At 36.2% G+C, this 20,100-nt stretch overlaps 1 protein-coding gene across 3 annotated transcripts in view; it reads right to left on the bottom strand.

The window, feature by feature from the left end:
- Window positions 1–20,100, bottom strand: part of RDX (radixin) — a 69,714-nt gene that overhangs the window by 14,646 nt on the left and 34,968 nt on the right. For all 3 annotated transcript variants that reach the window (XM_066247227.1, XM_066247234.1, XM_066247219.1), the window contains exons 4-10: window positions 16,751–16,846; window positions 15,995–16,269; window positions 10,999–11,082; window positions 10,662–10,808; window positions 7,464–7,560; window positions 6,441–6,604; window positions 1,571–1,701 (exon numbers count right to left, since the gene is read on the bottom strand). In XM_066247227.1, coding sequence (XP_066103324.1) covers window positions 1,571–1,701; window positions 6,441–6,604; window positions 7,464–7,560; window positions 10,662–10,808; window positions 10,999–11,082; window positions 15,995–16,269; window positions 16,751–16,846 — 994 coding nt within the window. The remainder of the gene's footprint in view (window positions 1–1,570; window positions 1,702–6,440; window positions 6,605–7,463; window positions 7,561–10,661; window positions 10,809–10,998; window positions 11,083–15,994; window positions 16,270–16,750; window positions 16,847–20,100) is intronic.

Raw genomic sequence — 20,100 nt, 5'->3', positions numbered from 1 at the left:
AACAAGACCTGTACATGTGCTGCCTACATGAGACTCCAGATTGAAAGACACATATAGACAAAGTAAAGGGACGGAAAAGATACTTGACAAAAATGAAAACGAAAAGAGGCTGGGATAGCAATATTTATATCAGACAAAAGAAAACTTGAAAACAAAGGCTATAACAAGAGACAAAGAAGGAACCAGCAATTCCACTTCTGGGTGATTATTTAAAGAAAACAAAACACTAATTTGAAAAGATTTATGTGCCCCTATATTCACTGACTCATTACTTACAATGATCAAGATATAAAAGCAACCTAGGTGTTCATCAATAAATATACAAGTGGTATATATGTGATACACACACACACACAGAACATTACTCAGCCATGAAAAATAATTAATTCTTGCCATTTGTTATGATATGGATAGACCTAGAGTACTGTGCTAAGTGAAGTAAGTCAGAAACGTAAAAATTCCACTTATGCATGGAATCTCAAAAAACAAACAAACAAATGAATAAACAGCCTGACCAGGCGGTGGCACAGTGGATAGAGCACCGGACTGGGATGCCGAGGACCCAGGTTCAAGACCCCGAGGTCACCAGCTTGACAGGCTCATCTGGTTTAAGCATAAAGATCACCAGCTTAGACCCAAGGTCGCTGGCTCGAGCAAGGGGTTACTCGGTCTGCTGAAGGCCCGCGGTCAAGGCACATATGAGAAAGCAATCAATGAACAACTAAGGTGTCGCAAAGTGTAACGAAAAAACTAATGATTGATGCTTCTCATCTCTCCGTTCCTGCCTGTCTGTCCCTGTCTATCCCTCTCTCTGACTCTCTCTCTGTAAAAAAACAAACAAACAAAAAACAATAAAGAGTGGGCACTCTGAGCCCTGATGAAGTCATTTAAAAAAATGAATAAACAAAACAAACTCATAGATACAGAAAAACTGATAGTTCCTAGAGGGTTGAGCAGTGGGGGTACCGGCAAAAGGTGAAGAAAATTAAAGCTGTAACATAAGTCACGGGGATATAAAGTAGCACATAGGAAATGAAGCGGATAATATCACAATAACTTTGCACAATGACAGATAGTGAGTTTTTTATAAGGTTTATAAATATAAAATATCATTATGTTGTATGCCTGTAACTAATATAATGTCAACTATACTTCAATTTAAAAAGAGCTTTACATGCCAGAATAAAAATTAGTCATGAGGCAGCCCTGGCCAGGTAGCTCAGTGGTAGAGTGTAGACTCAGCGTGTGGAAGTCTCAAGTTCGATTCCCAGCCAGGGCACACAGGAGAAGCACCCATCTGCTTCTCCACCCTTTCCCCTTTCCTTTCTCTCTCTCTCTTCCCCTTACACAGCCAAGGCTCCACTGGAGCAAAGTTGGCCCAGGCGCTGGGGATGGCTCTGTGGCCTCTGCCTCAGGTGCTAGAATGGCTCTGGTTGCAGCAGAGCAATGCCCCAGATGGGCAGAGCATCGCCCCCTGGTGGGCATGCTGGGTGGATCCTGGTCGGGTGCATGCAGGAGTCTGACTGCCTCCCCGTTTCTAATTTCAGAAAAATACACAAGAAACGTTTACCTTTCTGGGCTTTCAATGTCTGTTCTTCAATTTGCCTTAGACGTTCCATTAGCTCTTCCTTTTCGCGTTCTATTCTTTCCTTTTCCTTTTCTGCTATTTCTCTTTTCTTCTTTTCATTCTCTAACTGTGCCCTTAAAAAGAATTGCAATTGTTTTATTACAAATTAATAACTGGAAATATTCATGTGAAACCTAAGTACTAACTGTGATCAGCTAAGAAGAAACTACATCATAAATATTGTCTTCATTATATTTAGCTGTGTTCAAAAAATTATAGTTAAAAAATATAGGAGTACCTTATTATATACACATATACTGGATTAAAATGTGTTTCTTATTGTGGGGTCACAATAAACTTAGTCAATCACTATTTTAAAAATATAAAAAAACAGCCATTTTAGAAAGAATCTCAAAGGACAAATTTTCAAAAGTGCTAGGAAAGTAAAACTGTCAAATATATCCCTGTGTGCAAAGCATTTCTGTGAAGAAATAACAGTATGAGATGCATCACATGCATACTCAACCCTGACAGTAAATTAGAGGTCAGCACAAAAGGAGTTAACTGCACAGTTTTCATACCCAAGAAAATGACTTATTTAGCTTAGCAGGAGCTTGAAGGGAGGGCAACAATGTTCAATCATTAATAAATTAATGCAAATTTAAGTTCTAAGGTAGAACCAATTTATGCTTAGATACAAGACAACAAATCAGTTTTTCCCCTTTCACAACTCTATTTGAATGAAAGTAGGTATCTGCATAATGCTACTTAAAATGATCATTATGAGCCTGACCTGTGGCAGCACAGGAAAAAACATTCACCTGGAAGGCTGGGGTCGCCGGTTTGAAACCCCGGGCTTGCCTGGTCAAGGCACACCTGAGAAGCAAATGTGAAGCAACTAGGACAGCTTCATGCTTCCCACTCCTTGCCCCCCCCCCTCTAAAATCAATAAATAAAATCTTTTTAAAAGATTTTATCGTGAGAGCTAGGAAAACACTGCCTTCATCAGCTGCATCCGCCACGGGGCTAAGGAGACTGTTTCTTTTAAAAATCGCCCAATTAGTTCATCAAACATCCACCAAAAGCCTACCATGAAACTGACTCTATGCTGAAGGCCAGAAATACAAAAGATAAATAAGAATTAGATGTGACACTATGTTAATCATCAGAAATATTATCTATTTAAATAAGTTTAATCAATATTCAATATCACCATTATTTTAATGAGAATAATTTTTTTAGTTAAAAATGTGGATTTCTGAAACTTACCTAAATCATTTCTGAAACCTATGTCTAAATACTCTCAAAAAAGATATCACTGCCATCTGATGTCAATTCTGAATAACCAAGTACAAAGACATGTAGTTTCTCAACTTCCAGTCTCTAATAAACTTATCAGCAATGTTTCATCAATGTTTTTTTTTACCTTCCTCTGTAAAAAACAAATTAAAAAATTCCTGCAACTGATATCTGTCCTCCCCTACCTCCCATAGAGAAAGGGAATACAGCTTTGGAGCTAAAAGGTAGAATTGTAGCAAGTCACCAAGAACACCAAGAAGGTAAGATAGGTAACTGATGGTGATCCCCCTATGTATCAAGTCAAACATGAAATTTAGGAGTCACCACAACTTCCCACCTGGTTTTGTAAATTGTAGCACTATTTAAGATTCTAAGACATGCCATGGCCGGTTGGCTCAGCGGTAGAACATCAGCCCAGCATGTGAATGTCCCAGGTTCGATCCTGGGCACACAGGAGAAGTGCCCATCTGCTTCCCCACCCCCCCCTTCTCCTCCTGCAGCCATAGCTCAACTGGAGCAAGTTGGCCCCAGGCACTGAGGATGGCTCCATGGCCTCCACCTCAGGAGCTAAGAAGAGCTTGGCTGCTAAACAACAGAGCAACGGCCCCAGATGGGCAGAGCATCACCCCGTAGTGAGCTAGCCGGGTGGATCCTGGTCTGGATGCATGTAGGAGTCTGTCTCTACCTCCCCTCCTCTCACTGAATTAAAAAAAAAAAAAGATTAAAATAGTTACTATTTATTAAATGTTTGTATACTACTGTCATTATTTTTCACAAAAACCTTTAAAGGTAAAACTGTTATTTTCGAATTAAGGGTAAGAAAACAGTGGCTCAGTTTTTTGCAACGTGTTAGAAGAGGATTCAAACCCAGATTTATCTGGTTCCCTAGCCTGTATTCTTTATGTAACACCAGCTATGTCCTACTGATACAGGCAGCCAACCATGACACAAAATATCCCATTGCTAATCTACAATTGGCATGAGTATTTGAATATAAATTGTAAATTCGAGGCTCTTAGTTTTTAAATCTGGTAACAATTTAGCCATACCAAAAAATGTTCAGAATTACAGAATGAATCATCATCAATCTGGATGTAAATATATTTCAGATCACAGACTACAGAGATCAATAATCCATGCTATATGATATACACAAACATTTCCACTGTGAAAAACCCAAAGTTATGAGAGCTACGGGGAAAGAACAGGGCCACATATACCAAGGTACTGTAGCAAAAAGGCTTCCATGCTGCCGCTTCCTAACTACTGTTCTTGCCCAAGAGAGTCCAGCAGTGCAGGCAGCATACCTCTGAGCATTCCCCCAGTATGTCCACTGGCTATTCTGCCAATGGGCTTGACCAAAATTATTTCCACATACCACTTGTCATTATTCTCCCTCTGACCTGTAGAGCAGGGAGTAAATGAAGACTTGACACGCCATTTCTGACACCTGCCCAATCCCTATGTTGCTAATATAAAACACCTTCTAGGCTTTCAAATTAATTAAACAGTTAATGATTTCCTACTGTGTACAATACTTACTAACAAAAGGCTATAAAATCTATCCAGGATAAGAACAATGGGATTCTTATTGTGGCAAAAAAGGGATTTAGTCTTCCATTTCATCCAGGCCTTAGGATTAATCATACTACATAAACTAGAAAGCATATAGCACTTCTCTGTGTGAGAAATAAGAAACAAGTACACAAATATATTTAAGAATATAAATATCAATATTATAGACAAGCAGAACAGTTAGGATATTATTGAGTGATGAGCAGGCAATGAAACAGTCAGCTCTCTGCATCTGTGGGTTCCTCGCCATTGATTTAACAAACCGTGAGTCAAAAATATTTGAAAAATGGCCCATTGTTGCTCATGTAAACAATGTAGTTAGGCCCACAATGGTTGTGTCTGTAAAGAAAATGCACAGACTTTTTTTGGTCATTGTTCTCTAACAATGCGGTACTTCAAGATTTACATGGCATTTACATTGTATTAGGTATTATAAGCAATCTAGAGATGATTTAAAGTACAGGGAAGGATGTGCATAAGTCATATGCAAATATACCATTTTATATAAGGGGGGTGTCTTAGAACCAATCCCCCACGAGGATGATTGTAATTTCTGAATATATAGACAGTAAAGCCCAATAAAGAACCATTTTAAAATGTAATGCTAGAACCACACTGTGATCCTAAGCCACATGAGACTAGTAAAAAGAATGACAGTCCAAAGTAACAATCCAACTTTGTATCTTTGGTGGGTCAGGAATTACTGGGAAGTTTCATGCTTATGTAAAAAATGTTTTAGAATATAGTAAACTTCTCTAAGGCAAATAAGTTAAGGTTAGCAATATGAATTAATAAAAAGATCTGAATTCCACCAAACATTTAAGAAAAAATTACATCATTAAAACTGAAACACTAAAAGTATAGGCAGCAAAATTATATTTAGCAGATGGCCCATTTATTAGATTCAAAACATGTAATTTTTAATATGTTTGAAATATATAAATTTACATATATTTAGGGCTCCTCAATTTTGTTTTCTTTAGGACCTGACTCTATTTCTTGGACTATCATGCTATTCTATAAAGGTTTCTTCAATAAAGGTTAACTTTAGTTTGGTGTCTATAAATTTTTTTCAAATAAAGCATAAAGTTTAAATTAATCTAGAATCAGATTTGGAAGTTTTATTGCCAGACCCAGTAACCTGGTTCTAGGGTTGACAACAATTTTACTCAAGCTTTTCATTTGAAAAACCCAATAGTTAACAATATCTTTTTCTTTTTTTTTAATCTAAGTGAACCGTAGTTAAAAAGATCAGTGTTGTTGGCAGGGAGAACTGGTATTGCTGTACTCTGTATACTGCTGTTGTGAGTTCTACAATGTCCATGATGTTATTTCAAAGAAAAACATTCAGCATATTCTTACCCCGAAAAATTAAGAAATATAAGCCACTAGCAAAACAAACTTGAAAATTTCATACTACATCCCACCAATGTCTGTCAATGAGAAGCAAGTATAAGAGAAAATAACAAATCATGAAGAGCTGTTTATGCAGCAATCTTTCAAAGATTTCTAACTTGAAAATCATACATACTCATTTTAAAAGAGGATAGTGATAACACTGCCATTCAATTTTTTTTTTTCTTTTACAGAGACAGAGAGAGGGATAGATAGGGACAGACAGGAACGGAGATGAGAAGCATCAATCATTAGTTTTTCATTGTGACACCTTAGTTGTTCATTGATTGATTTCTCATAAGTGCCTTGACCGCGGGCCTTCAGCAGACTGAGTAACCCCTTGCTCAAGCCAGCGATCTTGGGTCCAAGCGGGTGAGCCTTGCTCAAACCAGATGAGCCCACGCTCAAGCTGGCGACCTCAGGGTCTCAGACCTGGGTACTCGGCATCCCAGTCTGACACTCTATCCACTGCGCCACCGCCTGGTCAGGCTCTGCCATTCAATTTTAATACAATAAAAATAATGTAAAAAATGTAAATTCTGAGTATGTTGAAAGAAACGGAGCATTCTACAATTTTTAAGAATGAAAGCTATAAATTCCATACCTTTCCAACTGCTTCTGATGCTTCTCCTCTCTGGCCTGAGCCTTCATCTGCTGTACTTCTATAGTATCAGGCTTCCTTCTTCGCATGTACAGTTCATGGTTTCCCATACACAAAGCCAAAATCCGCTTATTGATTCTCAGGCGAGGTGCATAAAAAACAAAATCCTAAACATAAAGTATTCTGAATTTTAAATCTTCCTGAAGACCAGTCTCTCTCACAATAATCTGCACTAAATTTCAATATGAATTCTATGTCACATTATATACAGTTTAGAAATCATAAATTTTCTAACTCGGTGAAAACACCACACTTTCATATAAGAGGTTCCTCACCTTTTCATTCCCACCAGTTTCGTGGAGAGGCTAATAATCACATACTCGCAATATATTAAATACATTCAAGTTATTATTTGTTCTCAAAATTCACTATTAGCATCTGTTCCTCCGACTCAGACGGGTTTTTCCCTTTTTTTGACCTTTTGCCATATTTATCTCAAAACTGCTCTTTGTTCAGGGCTGTCAAGTTCTTAACCTAAAATGTTCTCCCTTTTTGTCTTTTCAATAACAGAGTACAAGAGTATGCTCAACACTAATGGAATCAAAGAATCTATTTAAATATAAAGATTTAAGTTTAAGGCTTCAAGTTATAAAAATATAACATTCAGGATGCAAAACCCTATGAACAGAATTAACACAGAATAAGGCTACCTCTGCTACATTATAGACATTAACAAACAAGATTTTTAAAAGTGCTTCTCAGGAATAGTGATTATTTTCAATCACCTTCTAATACCTTATACTTAAATTTCAGTTAAAATAAAATTATAATGTTTATATATTGTATTAAGATTAAAACGTTGCATTTTTATTAATATTTATTATTTTATCACCAGGAAAGTTAAACTATGGAAAAAGATTATTCATCAGGTGCAATTTAATATATGAACAATGTCATTCTTCAAGTAATAACATAGCCAAGTGGCAGAGATTTAGAATACATAAAACATTATAAAAATTTACTTACAGGTGCCTTTTTGTCAATCGGCTTTATAACAAATTTTTTATCATTAAATGAAATATTTCTGATTTCACTCCAGGGAAAACCAATTTTAGGTGTTAACCTTAAAAAATGAGAGCATCCCTTTAGTTAAAAGCAGTAACAATGGACAAAATTCCTATCAACTGTTTGGGGGCCAATTTCACTGAATGACCAGTCTTAAGAGTTCAGATTTTCAAACTATATTAACTTATTCATAAAATACTACTGAAATTATTTTTAAGGGGGAAATTTGATTAGTTAAATCACATAAAACAAAGAATAACTATCCCAAAAATTTCATAAATATGTCATAAACTTTAATTTCCCCAAAATCACCTAGGGAAAACTATCTAGTTACGGAGTGTAGAACCGAGCCTCTTAGGGTTTACACTAGCTCTATTTAGACTCAATCTACTATAACTAATAATTTTAAATATGTTTAAGAAGAGAGAGAGAGAGGGAGGGAAAGACAGTTTTTATAACTTTTCAAGTGAATTATGGACATAAGGTACTAAAAAGTTGCTTCCTCGTTTAATTTTAAAATGTTTACATTATTTATGACTATACTAAAAATACTAAATTTCCAGTACATCTAAAAAGGCTTATTTTTATGGTATGTGACATCTCTCTCACACACACAAAAAATTAACTTTCATATAACACAAATGTTTGGATAAACAGCAGAAGTGAAATCCTAACTCTATGACTATAAAACATTTGCCTCTCTACATACCAAGATTTAGGGAATCAGATTGGAACAAGTAATTTGACCCCTTCTCTTCATCTATTTTACTGTTTCAGACTACCCATCAAATGTGTCACTCACTACTATCCAGTAACAAGAGTATGCAGCCTGACCAGTGGTGGTGCAATAGATAAAGCGTCAGCTTGGAATGCTGAGGTTGCCAGTTTGAAACCCCCGTCAAGGCTCATACAGGGAGCAACTACTATGAGCTGATGCTTCCAGCTTTTACTTCATCCTTCTTTCTCTCTCTCCCCTCTTTCTAAAACTTAAAATCAATTAAAAAAAAAAGTATGAAATGACTGTGACACCTATGTTGGCCAAAAGACATATTTAGTCAGTGTTCTGATAACAGAGTATAAATTTCTACCTATTTAAAGTTCTTTTTCTTTTTCAGAGAGAGGTAGGGAGAGAGAGAGACAGAGAGACAGAAACATCGAGCTGTTCCTGTACGTGCCCTGACTGGGAATTGAACTGGCAACCTCTGGACTTTGGAATGAGACTCCAACCAACCAAGCTATACGTCCAAGGCTTAATTTTTTATTGATTGATTTTTAGAGAGACAGAGAGAGGAACAGAGAGCAAGGGGAGGGGGAAGGGAAACACTCATTGGTTGTTCCACTAGCTGTGCATTCCTTGGCTGCTTCCCGTGTGCCCGGGCCTGGGACCAAACGGCAACCTTTTTATTTAGGGACGATGTTCAAACCAACTGAGCTACCCAGCTGGGCCAAGCCCTTTTAATTCTTAAGCAGACTGACTGCAGCACAGCAAATGATTTTTTCTATAAAAAAACATTTTTATTCAATATGCATGCATTATACTATCTCCTAATGGCCACCAAGATAAGTCAAAATTATCTACTTAAAAGGAAGGCTGCTAAAACACAATTTCTAAGGCAATATTATACTACATTTACTTGTTACTTTTAAAATTCTGAAGCAATTTCCTCAAATAATTCTCACAACAATCTTGTGAGGTGAGCCTGATGGTTATACAAATTTCAGAGTTAGTAACTTGACCATGGTCACAAAGGTCATTAGTAGCAGAGCTGTGGCAAAAAAAAAAAAACCCTAACTAACCTTTTAAAATTGTATGCTATCTTGATATTTTTTAATTTTAGAAATATAAGTAATAAATGAATACATTCTCAGTATATAACGAAATTGAGCCATTACAGAAAAAAACCAAAGAACACTTTGTCCACAATCCCCTATCCCTCCCTCCTGCTGAACTAACCCCCTCTTTCATATTCCTCATCTTTATCTCTACCTATATATACATAATGAATACTCTAATAAAAACGAATTCAATAATTTTTAAAAGAAAAAAAATTGGCCTATAATAGTCAAAGTTTCTTTTTTTGGTTTTCAAAAATTTCAAAATCTTCCCTTCTGAATGATAGAGCATTTAACTTGCTTTGTAATATAAGTGAAAAAATATATCAGAGTAAAATCAGTAAAATGTGTTCTTTTGGAGTCATAATGTATATGCTTAGAAACATGCATTTTATTAGATATCTTTAATAATGATATTTTGGAGCCAACCCAGAATAAAGAGAAATGCCTTTGGAGAAGGTGCTCCCAGCACAGACTTGGATGCTTATGTGGTGTGGTAAAAAAATTAAAGATATAAAGCAAGAGTATAGCTATCATTTCTGAAAAGTGCTTGATATACTTTATATTAATATAAAAATACCTGGTCAACTTCAAAATAAATATTATACTGTTCACTATTTCTAATACAGGATATTCTACTTTATTAATGTCCAAATATATTCAAAACAATTCCTATATAAATGTTCAATAAAAAAGTGTTACAAATCACAATAAATCACACATCTTTTAATTGTCTCACTGCTCCTGATTTCTTATATATGCTAATCTCAATTTCAACCTGTATGCCAGGCATAACAATTAAAGCATTATTCTTCACCAATTGAGGGAACAAATTTTAACCCTTTGAGTAGTGAGATTTTTTCATACTTGCTGACCCCCAGGAGTGAGTTTTTTTTTCAAAAAATGAAATTAGTTCCAGTTACAATTTTATAACTTAAAATCATGTTTGTTTGATAACCAATTTATGGAAACAAGAACATACATTTGCCTTTTTTTAATGTTGCTTTACACATTTTTAAAATAAATCGATTGTACTCTGGATGGTCAGGAGGCACGAGGACGTACATGAACGTTCGTACTACTCAAAGGGTTCATTACGTTACTAGACATAACTCATGAGAGAGCAAGAAGCACACTTCAAATAAAAGTGAATCTCCCATTTGATAAATACACAGGGAAGTAAACATCTGAAACCACAAATGGCAAGAAAATGAAAATATGACATTGGGAGGCCTATGTGGCATTAACTAATCTTTTAATTTGGGAAAAAAACCCAGTAAGGATAATCAAGCCAACTGAGTAATGACTAGTTTGCTATTTACTTACTTGTCATCATGTTCATATATATTAAGGCCCAAAGCATCAACACCTAGCCACAATTCAGTTCCTTTTTTATTTTTTATTTCAAAATAGTTGACTCCATACATTTCTAGATCTTGTGCAATCTTTAGGTATTCCATCATTGAATCTTCCCTGTTGAAATAAAACTTACTATAATCATATATTTAAATAAGAGTACTACCAAACAAATTACAAAAAGACTTTAAATTAAGTGCTTTATTCATATAAGCTAAATGACCTTTTGGGGATAATCTGACATAATAATTAATGTTAGAAAATAAAAATACTTTAATTGGAGGAAAATAAAACAGTCATCCAATACCTTAGCATTCCTCTATGCTCTTCATGCCAGTTCTGTATTCTTTCTTCCCACTGCTCTTTTGTCAATTTGTGTTGTTCCAAAACACTATAAAGAAAAAAAATCTATGAAAATGCCTCCATGATTGAAAAATATTGTTTTAAAAATCTGGAATCATTCCCTGACCATGGTGATGGTCATACAAATCTATACACAATAAAACTGCACAGAATACACACACACACACAAACACAGATGACTGCATGTCAATCTGATGAAATCTGAATAAGGCGGGTTGACTGTATCAACGTCGGTACTTTCATTATGATACTTCACTAAAGCTATGCAAGATGTTACCATCAGGGAAGGCTGCGAGAGGACGCAGGATCTATTATTTCACAACTGCATGTGAATCTACAATTATCTCAAAATAAAAAATTTCTAGGATCCTAAAATGATTTTAAACACATTTTAAGTTATTACACAGATAATTTATAAGAATTCAAACGTTTTATATGAACAAAATAGACTAAAAAAAGGAAAAATGACTCATTATCAATAGAAAAATTAGAGAACAGATCGAAAATCAGAATTCTTAGGCCTTAAGTCTTCCTTTATTCTGTGTACTTTCTGTGCTGCTAAATTTAATTTTATGTTTTATAGGTAAAACGTTGAAAAGCCATACTTTTTTCACCACCCATGCCCTCCAAATAACTTTTCATTAACATTTCTTTAGTATCTTTCCAGTGTTCCTTATACAAAAATAAAATCACACAAACTGTATTTTCTACTACTAATATTTTAACACCAAATCTGCAGATTCAATTTGCATATAATTTACCTACTATGCACACTATACAAAAATTTTACATGAAACCCGGGGATTCTTGGCAGTATAAAGAAATCTTAGGATGCAATCTTCCCTTGTACCAGTTTCTATTTAGAGTGGACTCCTTAGTGGGGTTTCAGACAAACTATTATGTTTTTATTGCGAACTGTTCCCTCTTCTATGTATCCTTTTTAAGCCATTACTTTTAGGGAAAGGAGTCTTGTCTTCTTCCTTAGATCACTTCAGTTTCACTATCTCTTGCTGTCTGGCCGGTGCTCAACAACAGGAATGTAATCAGTCTTCAGGGCATTATCAATTCAGCCAATTGCTGGTACCAGAATGTTAATTAAATCTGAAGGTATGGGTTAATTAAATTGGATGCCACTAAAATTTCTGCTATAGCCTTTTACATCCTGTATTTTAAATATAATTATTTGCATTTTGCATAAGGTACTTGTATTATTAAATCTGCATGACTGATCTGCAGGTATCCAAAACTTCCCACCCTCTTTTTCTTCTGTGCAGAACAGACGCCTCTCCCATGCCTAAGGCCAATCTGTCTGTCCAGCCTGACTTTAAAAATCTATCTGGGCCTTTAAATGATTTTTCTCTCTACTTCCTAAGGATCTTCACTACATTCTTTATGGCAGGGGACCTATTTATTATTCTCTGCCTACATATATTATCATCTATACTTATTTGTGTTATAAAGGACAAAGATCGGCCTGACCTGTGGTGGCGCAGTGGATAAAGCGTCGACCTGGAAATCCTGAGGTCGCCAGTTTGAAACCCTGGTCAAGGCACATATGGGAGTTGATGCTTCCTGCTCCTCCCCCCCTTTCCTCTCTCCTCTCTCTCTCCCCCTCTCTCTCTCCTTTCTAAAATGAATTAAAAAATCATTAAAATAATAAAATTAAAAAAAGGACAAAGATCACATCTATGTTCTTCACACTATATGCTCAATGTCAGCACCAAAGACTACTCAAAATTTGTAAATAAAGAAAATACAATTATCAATTCTTTCCCATCTCTTACAGAATATGTCTATATACCCATACTTCCTTACTCCTAGTTTTTTTTTTTCTTCTAAACAGCAAACTTCCTTCAAGAACTGTCCATATTCACTATCCTTCATTTCCATACCCAAAATCTACTTCCCTCACCCCCATCTACCACAATCTGGCTTCAGTCCCCAACATTCTACTGAAACTGCTCACTGTAAGGTCACTACCAATCTTTTCTTATTGTTAAACCCAACAGACATATTAGTTTCCCTCATACTTGACCTCTTCATACTATACTGCTCACAAAAATTGGGGGATACTTCAAAATGAATATGATGCGATAAAATAGTCCCTAATTTTTATGAGCAGTATATTGACACTGCTAACCAGTCTCTCCTTAAAGCTTCTTTTACCTTGACTTCCATGATGCAATACTCCCAGAGTACTAATCTCAATATACTTTATAGGAGCCGTTCCTCTGTACTTAAAAGTAAACTCCCAACAAGGTCTGTCCCAGGCCTTTTTCTTACTCTACTTGTACTTTCAGGTCCATCTCTTTCATTCCCATCTACTTGCTAATTACTCCCAAAACTGTATCACAGCTCAAACTGCTCTACAAGATCTGAACCCAAATCAACAAATGAATACTAGATCTTGGTTATACCGTAGATATTTCAGACTCAGTAAATTCAAAACTGAAATCTCTCTCCTGCAAAATGTATTCCTCCCCTCACATGCCTATTTGGCAAAAAGGTATAACCAACCACCCAAATATCCAAATCAGAAACCTGGGATATTAAAAAATTTATGTGTATCAAGCTCTTTATTTTTTTTTAATTCAGTGACGGGGGGGGGGTACAGACAAACTCCCACATATGCCCCAACCAGGATCCATCGGCAAGCCACTAGAAGGTGATGCTCTGTCCATCTGGGGTATTGCTCCATTGTGTAACAATCAAGCTCTTTTTAGCACCTGAGGCAGAGGCCATGGAGCCATCCTCAGAGCCAGGGACCAACTTGCTCCAATTGAGCCATGGCTGCAGAGGCGGGGGGGGGGGGGGGGGGGGGAAGAGAAGGGAAGCGGTGGAGAAGCAGATGGGTGCTTATCCTGTGTGCCTTGATCGGAAATTGAACCTGGGGCATCCACAGGCCGGGCTGACACTCTACCACTGAGCCAACTGGCCAGGGCCATATCAAGCTCATATCAGTGGAGCTGATTATTCATATCACCAGAAAGCTAAACTCTACTATGGAAGAATAGATTGCTTATCTGGATTGTTTTAATATAAAAATTAAAGTATCCATCAAAACCATAATGACTATGATTTATAATCACCTAGTAACTTTTACATACATGAAATAAGTCAATCATTGTGAATGTATTTTCTCCATTCTGAGCCAAAAGTTAGTATTCTAACATTAGGAGTAGCCTCTTAAGTTCTAGAAGGCTGGAATTAGTCCTCCAAACACTACCAACCTGAAGAACAGCTTAGTGGACTTGCAATGTGAAAGGCCAAATCTTAAAGAGCATGTGCTGTTTTCCTTTTTAAATAGTGGTTACAGCACAAGTGCATTTAAAATAAGAAATTGTGCTTAAGTGTCCTTCCAGTCTAAGATTTTTAAAAATCACATGACTATTAAATGTAAACCAATTACTTTATCTGGTGTGCAACCAAATACTAATCTGATTGAACACTGAAAGAACCACTATGTTATACTTGAGATAAAATTGCTTTTATAAACAATTAAAAACTTTAAGGGTAAATTTGATTATACATAATATTTACCTTATGTACTAACTTAAAACTTAATCTGCTGTACGTTTTACTATATATTATACCTCAACTAAAAATAAAAACTAATCCTTATCTGAAATTAAATTCTACTGTGCCAATAATCAATTTCTCAATTCAGTGCTTAGAAAAATCATAGGAAAAGAATTTTGGATTGGAGTAATAGTAAATACCAGACAAACATACGGACTAATAAGTATCTCACATTCCTGATTCTCTTTTTGAATAATATGTACTGTTTTATTTTCTAAGAAAACTATTGTTGCAATAATATTAATGGGCAAAATAATGCAACATTTAATAATCAAATATTAAAGCTACTGCACTTAATAGTATCTTATAAAGCATATATCAAAAGAATATACTTTGGTAACTGAAAAATAAACATTAATATCTATAACCAAAGGAAATAAATACATGTGAGCATGACATAGTTTAGCCTTTCTTCATTATTTAGTACCTATGAAAAAGAAACTACATCTAAGAGTTTAACTACCATGAGGAAGTGGTGCAAAACTGAAATTTTAGATAAAAAATATGTTTTCAATTTAAATTAAAATTTTTAAATCTTGGGAATCTGAACTACAAACAGTCATAACTTCTCTCCAGCTCCAAAAGACAGGTCTCCACATACATTCTAAGATCAATGACGTGTACGTTACAATTAAGAACTGAGATATTTAAAGGTAATATCTTTCTAAATTTATTAAGTAATGCTACCAACACTTGTATTGCATTTTACAGCTAAAACCGTAAAACATACTGTTCATGAACAGTAACCAAGTATAAGGTAGGCAGAGCAGAATTATTACCCTCATTTTGCTGATTATGATATGAAGGCTCAAGAACTTTAGGTTTTTGCACCCAAGGTCACATAACCAGCAAAGAGCAGAATCAGAACTCAAAATCTAGGTCTCCTGTCTGATGATTGTTTCTTATGCCATGCTATTTTAAATTAACTCATAGAGGCAAGAGTATAATGCAGATAAGAACAGAGCACTAGACTAGTAGTCTGAAAACTGAGTTTAAAACACCTTATGAAAGTTAGAAAGTTAATTTTAACGCTATAGAGGAAACAGGTTGGTATTTATTATTCTCAAAATCATTTCTTAAGCACCTATCTGCCTGTGTAAGAATTTTTTAACAAGCGCAACAGTCACTTCCTCCCTCAGCTTATCTTGTGGAAATGAGGAAAGAAGAGGCAGAAGGTTTAGGTCGCTGCAGACAATATAAATCCATGTAGCTACTGAGTCAGGATTTTTAAAACTATACTCTCTGCCTCAGCTGGCAATTTAAAAACTAAAAAAACAAAACAAAAACTCAAAATTTTCTATTTACAAACTTCTGAAATATATTTTGTCAGAGAATAGAACATAAAACCATGTTTCACTTACCGCTGGGGTAGGAGTCTATCGTTAGCCAGGTAGCCCGGTTTGTGAATCTCTTTGTTATAATCTCCGTACTTGGCTTGGACAGCATAGGAAGCCAAAAGGACTGCAGTTTCTGGTGGGCAATATATCTCGTCATTTAAGATAGCTTCTTTAACTTGCAAGAAGAAAAGTCTCTGGGTTATTTCTTGAATTAATTCCTCAGAAACATCTTCAGGAAAGAACTTAGCTCTAAATTTGAACTGCAAAGGATTCTCTTTTTTAACATCTTGCTGTGTCACCTGGAACAGTAATTTCAATTATAATCAACAAAAATCTTAAGTTCAAAATAACTGAATCTAGTCAAATCAAACTTTTTTAGAAAGCTATAAAACATCAATAAGATTCTAAATCTATAAGATTCTAAACCTGTAGAAAATATATGTGGGAAAAAAGATTCTATACTATATGACCTATAACTCACAGATCCTAACAACCAAACTGAAACTTCTTAAGAACCTATTCTTCATGTTTACATAAAAGTCAAAGTACTAAGTTAAAACTAATAATATTTCTTACGTGTTTTCAAGTGACTATTTCTTTTTCTGAGATAAATTTATGGTACCTTATTGAGTAAAAGATATGACACCTTTAAAGACTCACAGAGATAATGCAAAAGAAGGTCTGCATCAGTTAGACCCTAAGCTTTTCTGGCATAAATTCAAAATTATTAATTTCAAAGTAACTTAATTATTAACTGAATGTTATTATACATACTTTTACCTTTTTATTTAGTTTGAGCCATGTAGAATAACCTTTGCTGTCCACGTACTGCAGCCCAAAAAACCAGACCTCACGCAAACCTACTGTTTTCACCACCTTAAAAAAAAAAAGCCAATTTTAGTTTAATCACACTATAAATAGATGGCACTATACTTCAATAGAAAAACAAAACTACATAGGTATTATAGGCATATTCCTTTGCTACAGAGAAGCTCTTACCTAAACAACATATAAATTAAAAATTCTGAAAACTTGGCCCTGGCCGGTTGGCTCAGTGGTAGAGTGTCGGCCTGGCGTGCAGGAGTCCCGGGTTCAATTCCCGGCCAGGGCACCCAGGAGAAGCGCCCATTTGCTTCTCCACCCCTCCCCCTCTCCTTCCTCTCTGTCTCTCTCTTCTCCTCCCGCAGCCAGGGCTCCATTGGAGCAAAGTTTGCCCGGGGGCTGAGAATGGCTCTGGTTGCGGCAGAGCGATGCCCCAAGATGGGCAGAGCATCGCCCCCTGGTGGACATGCCGGGTGGATCCCGGTCGGGCGCATGCAGGAGTCTGTCTGACTGCCTCCCCGTTTCCAACTTCAGAAAGAAAAAAAAATCTGAAAACTTAAATTCAGTTTTGTGTATTAAATTTTATAGTTATTTCAACCCTATTTGATACCTCCTTTTCCTTCTCAACTCCCATCATGATCCCAACAGACAACAAGAATAGGTTGGGGAAACAGAAGCCATAATCCCATTTTCCTATTTCAATTTACCCCCACAACAAATACAGATTGGTATAGCCACTATGGAAAACAGTATAGAGGTTCCTCAAAAAATTAAAAATGGAACTGCCTTATGATCCAGCAATTCCACTTCTGGGTGTATATATATAGCCAAAGAAACCCAAATCATTAATTGAAAAAATATGTGCAGCCCTCTGTTCAAATTACCCCCACGACTACACTGTTGGTTAGCCAAGGCATATAGCACCGTTTTGGTGATAAGAGGCTCTGGAGACACTAAATGCCATGCCTCAGCTGACTCAGCTGGTGATTTCAAGCCCACTCCTTCTTCCCTTCACTCACCAGTATCCAGTCGATGATCTTCCCTCACTGAGCAAGAAACCCTTCTTGGAACATGCCATGAATTTTACCCTCCGCAGCTTTGATCATGCCTTTTCCTCTGCCCAGAATGTTTCTTTTGTACTTTGACCATCTGTTGAATAATTTATTTCTCAAGGCCCAACTCTACTAACATGCTTTCTGTGAATAAAGCTCTCCTATCATCCAGATAAATGAATCACTTATTCCTTGACATTCCCACAGTACTTTATCCATATTGCTATTAGAACATTTACCTATCACATCATAATGAACTGTATTAACAGTATGTCTATTTATTCTCCTTGACTGTCTACAATTAAGGACAGAGGATATCTGCCTTATTCATCTTAAGCTCCATTCATCTCAAAGAATGAGTACCTGTGGCAGGTACTCAAAAGTAGAAGAGTAAATAAAGTGGTAAGCTAGCACCCAAAGCCATGATTATACCAACACAATAACACAGTATATTTTTTAAAATCTGTATTTAAAATAAAATGAGGGAACTAAGCCAGAGAAGGTGAGAGTTTATTAACATTTTAAAAGCTTTACAGAAAGATTCAACATTAGTTCTTAAGTGGTAATATTCTTGTTTTTTTCCTTTTAAATCTAAAAACATGTCAGGCTTTTTGGTTTCAAGATAGCAAACTGAACCCTTCAGTTTACTTTCTCCGTCTCAAAAAATTTCCCATACACACACTTTAAAAATATATGGCAACAGAAAATGGTTTAACTTTGGGTTATGGGCAAACAATGCAATGAATAGTTCACATGCTACAGAAATGTTTACCTGAAACCTATGTGTTCTGATGGACTAGTGTTACCCTATTAAATTTAATTTATAAATATAAATAAATAAAGTATTTCAGAAAAAAATGAGAAAAATCATTTGGTTGTGCATAAAAAAACCAAAATTGAGAATTTTATGGATGATGTGGGATATAAAAACTCACACTGATGCAAAAGCCTATCAATGCCAAACCACAAAACTTTACTGTAGACAAAGGCTCAGATCTCTTAACTTTGTCAAAAGACAGGTTACCCCAACAGAGCTATAGAAAACACTCTAGCCCACAGTGGCAGGCGTAGGAAACTTACACAGGTGGTGAACAACAGAGAGAAATGTATCAGAGTAGGTGAACTGAGCTTTTGCCTCCAGGCTTTGTGGGATTCACAATGCTGGCTAAGTAAAATGGGGAGGCGCCAGAAGAGACACCAGGGACAAAACCTTCACTTCAGACCATCACAGCGAGCACCAGGAACTGCAAGAGTGCAGCAGTGGAATTCCTGAAGAGGCCTGACCAGGCAGTGGTGCAGTGGATAGAGCATCAGACTGGGATGCAGAGGACCCAGGTTCAAGACCCTGAGGTCACCAGCTTGAGTGCAGGCTCACCTGGTTTGAGCAGAGCTCACCAGCTTGGACCCAAGGTCGCTGGCTTGAGCAAGGGGTTACTCAGTCTGCTGAAGGTCAAGGTACATATGAGAAAGCAATCAGTGAATAACTAAGGCAGGGGTCCCCAAACTACGGCCTGTGGGCCGCATGCGGCCCCCTGAGGCCATTTATCCAGCCCCTGCCACACTTTCGGAAGAGGCACCTCTTTCACTGGTGGTCAGTGAGAGGAGCATAGTTCCCACTGAAATACTGGTCAGTTTGTTGATTTAAATTTACTTGTTCTTTATTTTAAATATTGTATTTGTTCCCATTTTGTTTTTTTACTTTAAAATAAGATATGTGCAGTGTGCATAGGGATTTGTTCATAGTTTTTTTTATAGTCCGGCCCTCCAACAGTCTCTGAGGGACAGTGAACTGGCCCCCTGTGTAAAAAGTTTGGGGACCCCTGAACTAAGGTGTCACAAGGAAAAACTAATGATTGATGCTTCTTGTCTCTCTCCGTTCCTGTCTGTCTGTCCCTATCTATCCCTCTCTCTGACTCTCTCTCTGTCTCTGTAAAAAAAAAAAATTCCTGAAGAGACCTTGTATTTTCAGTGGTTCTTTGCCTACTTCTGGAAATGTTCTCAAAAACTTTTAATCACATACAGGTACAGCATAGGGCAAAAGTAGGTTTACGGTGTGAGTACATGAATCAAAGTTTATTACTGTATAACTAAGTATTGTATTGTTTTCCATATAAACAACTGTAAACCTACTTTTGCCTCACCATGTATAAGTTAAAAAAATGGGCACATAACTATATGTATATTCATTGGTAAACTACACACGTATATTATAAAGTACATATTTCTAAAGTAATTTGAAAGTAAAGACAAAAATAT

This window comes from Saccopteryx bilineata, chromosome 1 (assembly GCF_036850765.1).
Source record: "Saccopteryx bilineata isolate mSacBil1 chromosome 1, mSacBil1_pri_phased_curated, whole genome shotgun sequence".
Classification (NCBI taxonomy): Eukaryota; Metazoa; Chordata; class Mammalia; order Chiroptera; family Emballonuridae; genus Saccopteryx; species Saccopteryx bilineata.
The sequence above is the reverse complement of the archived record's forward strand: the minus strand, read 5'-3'. Positions and strand labels throughout refer to the sequence as shown.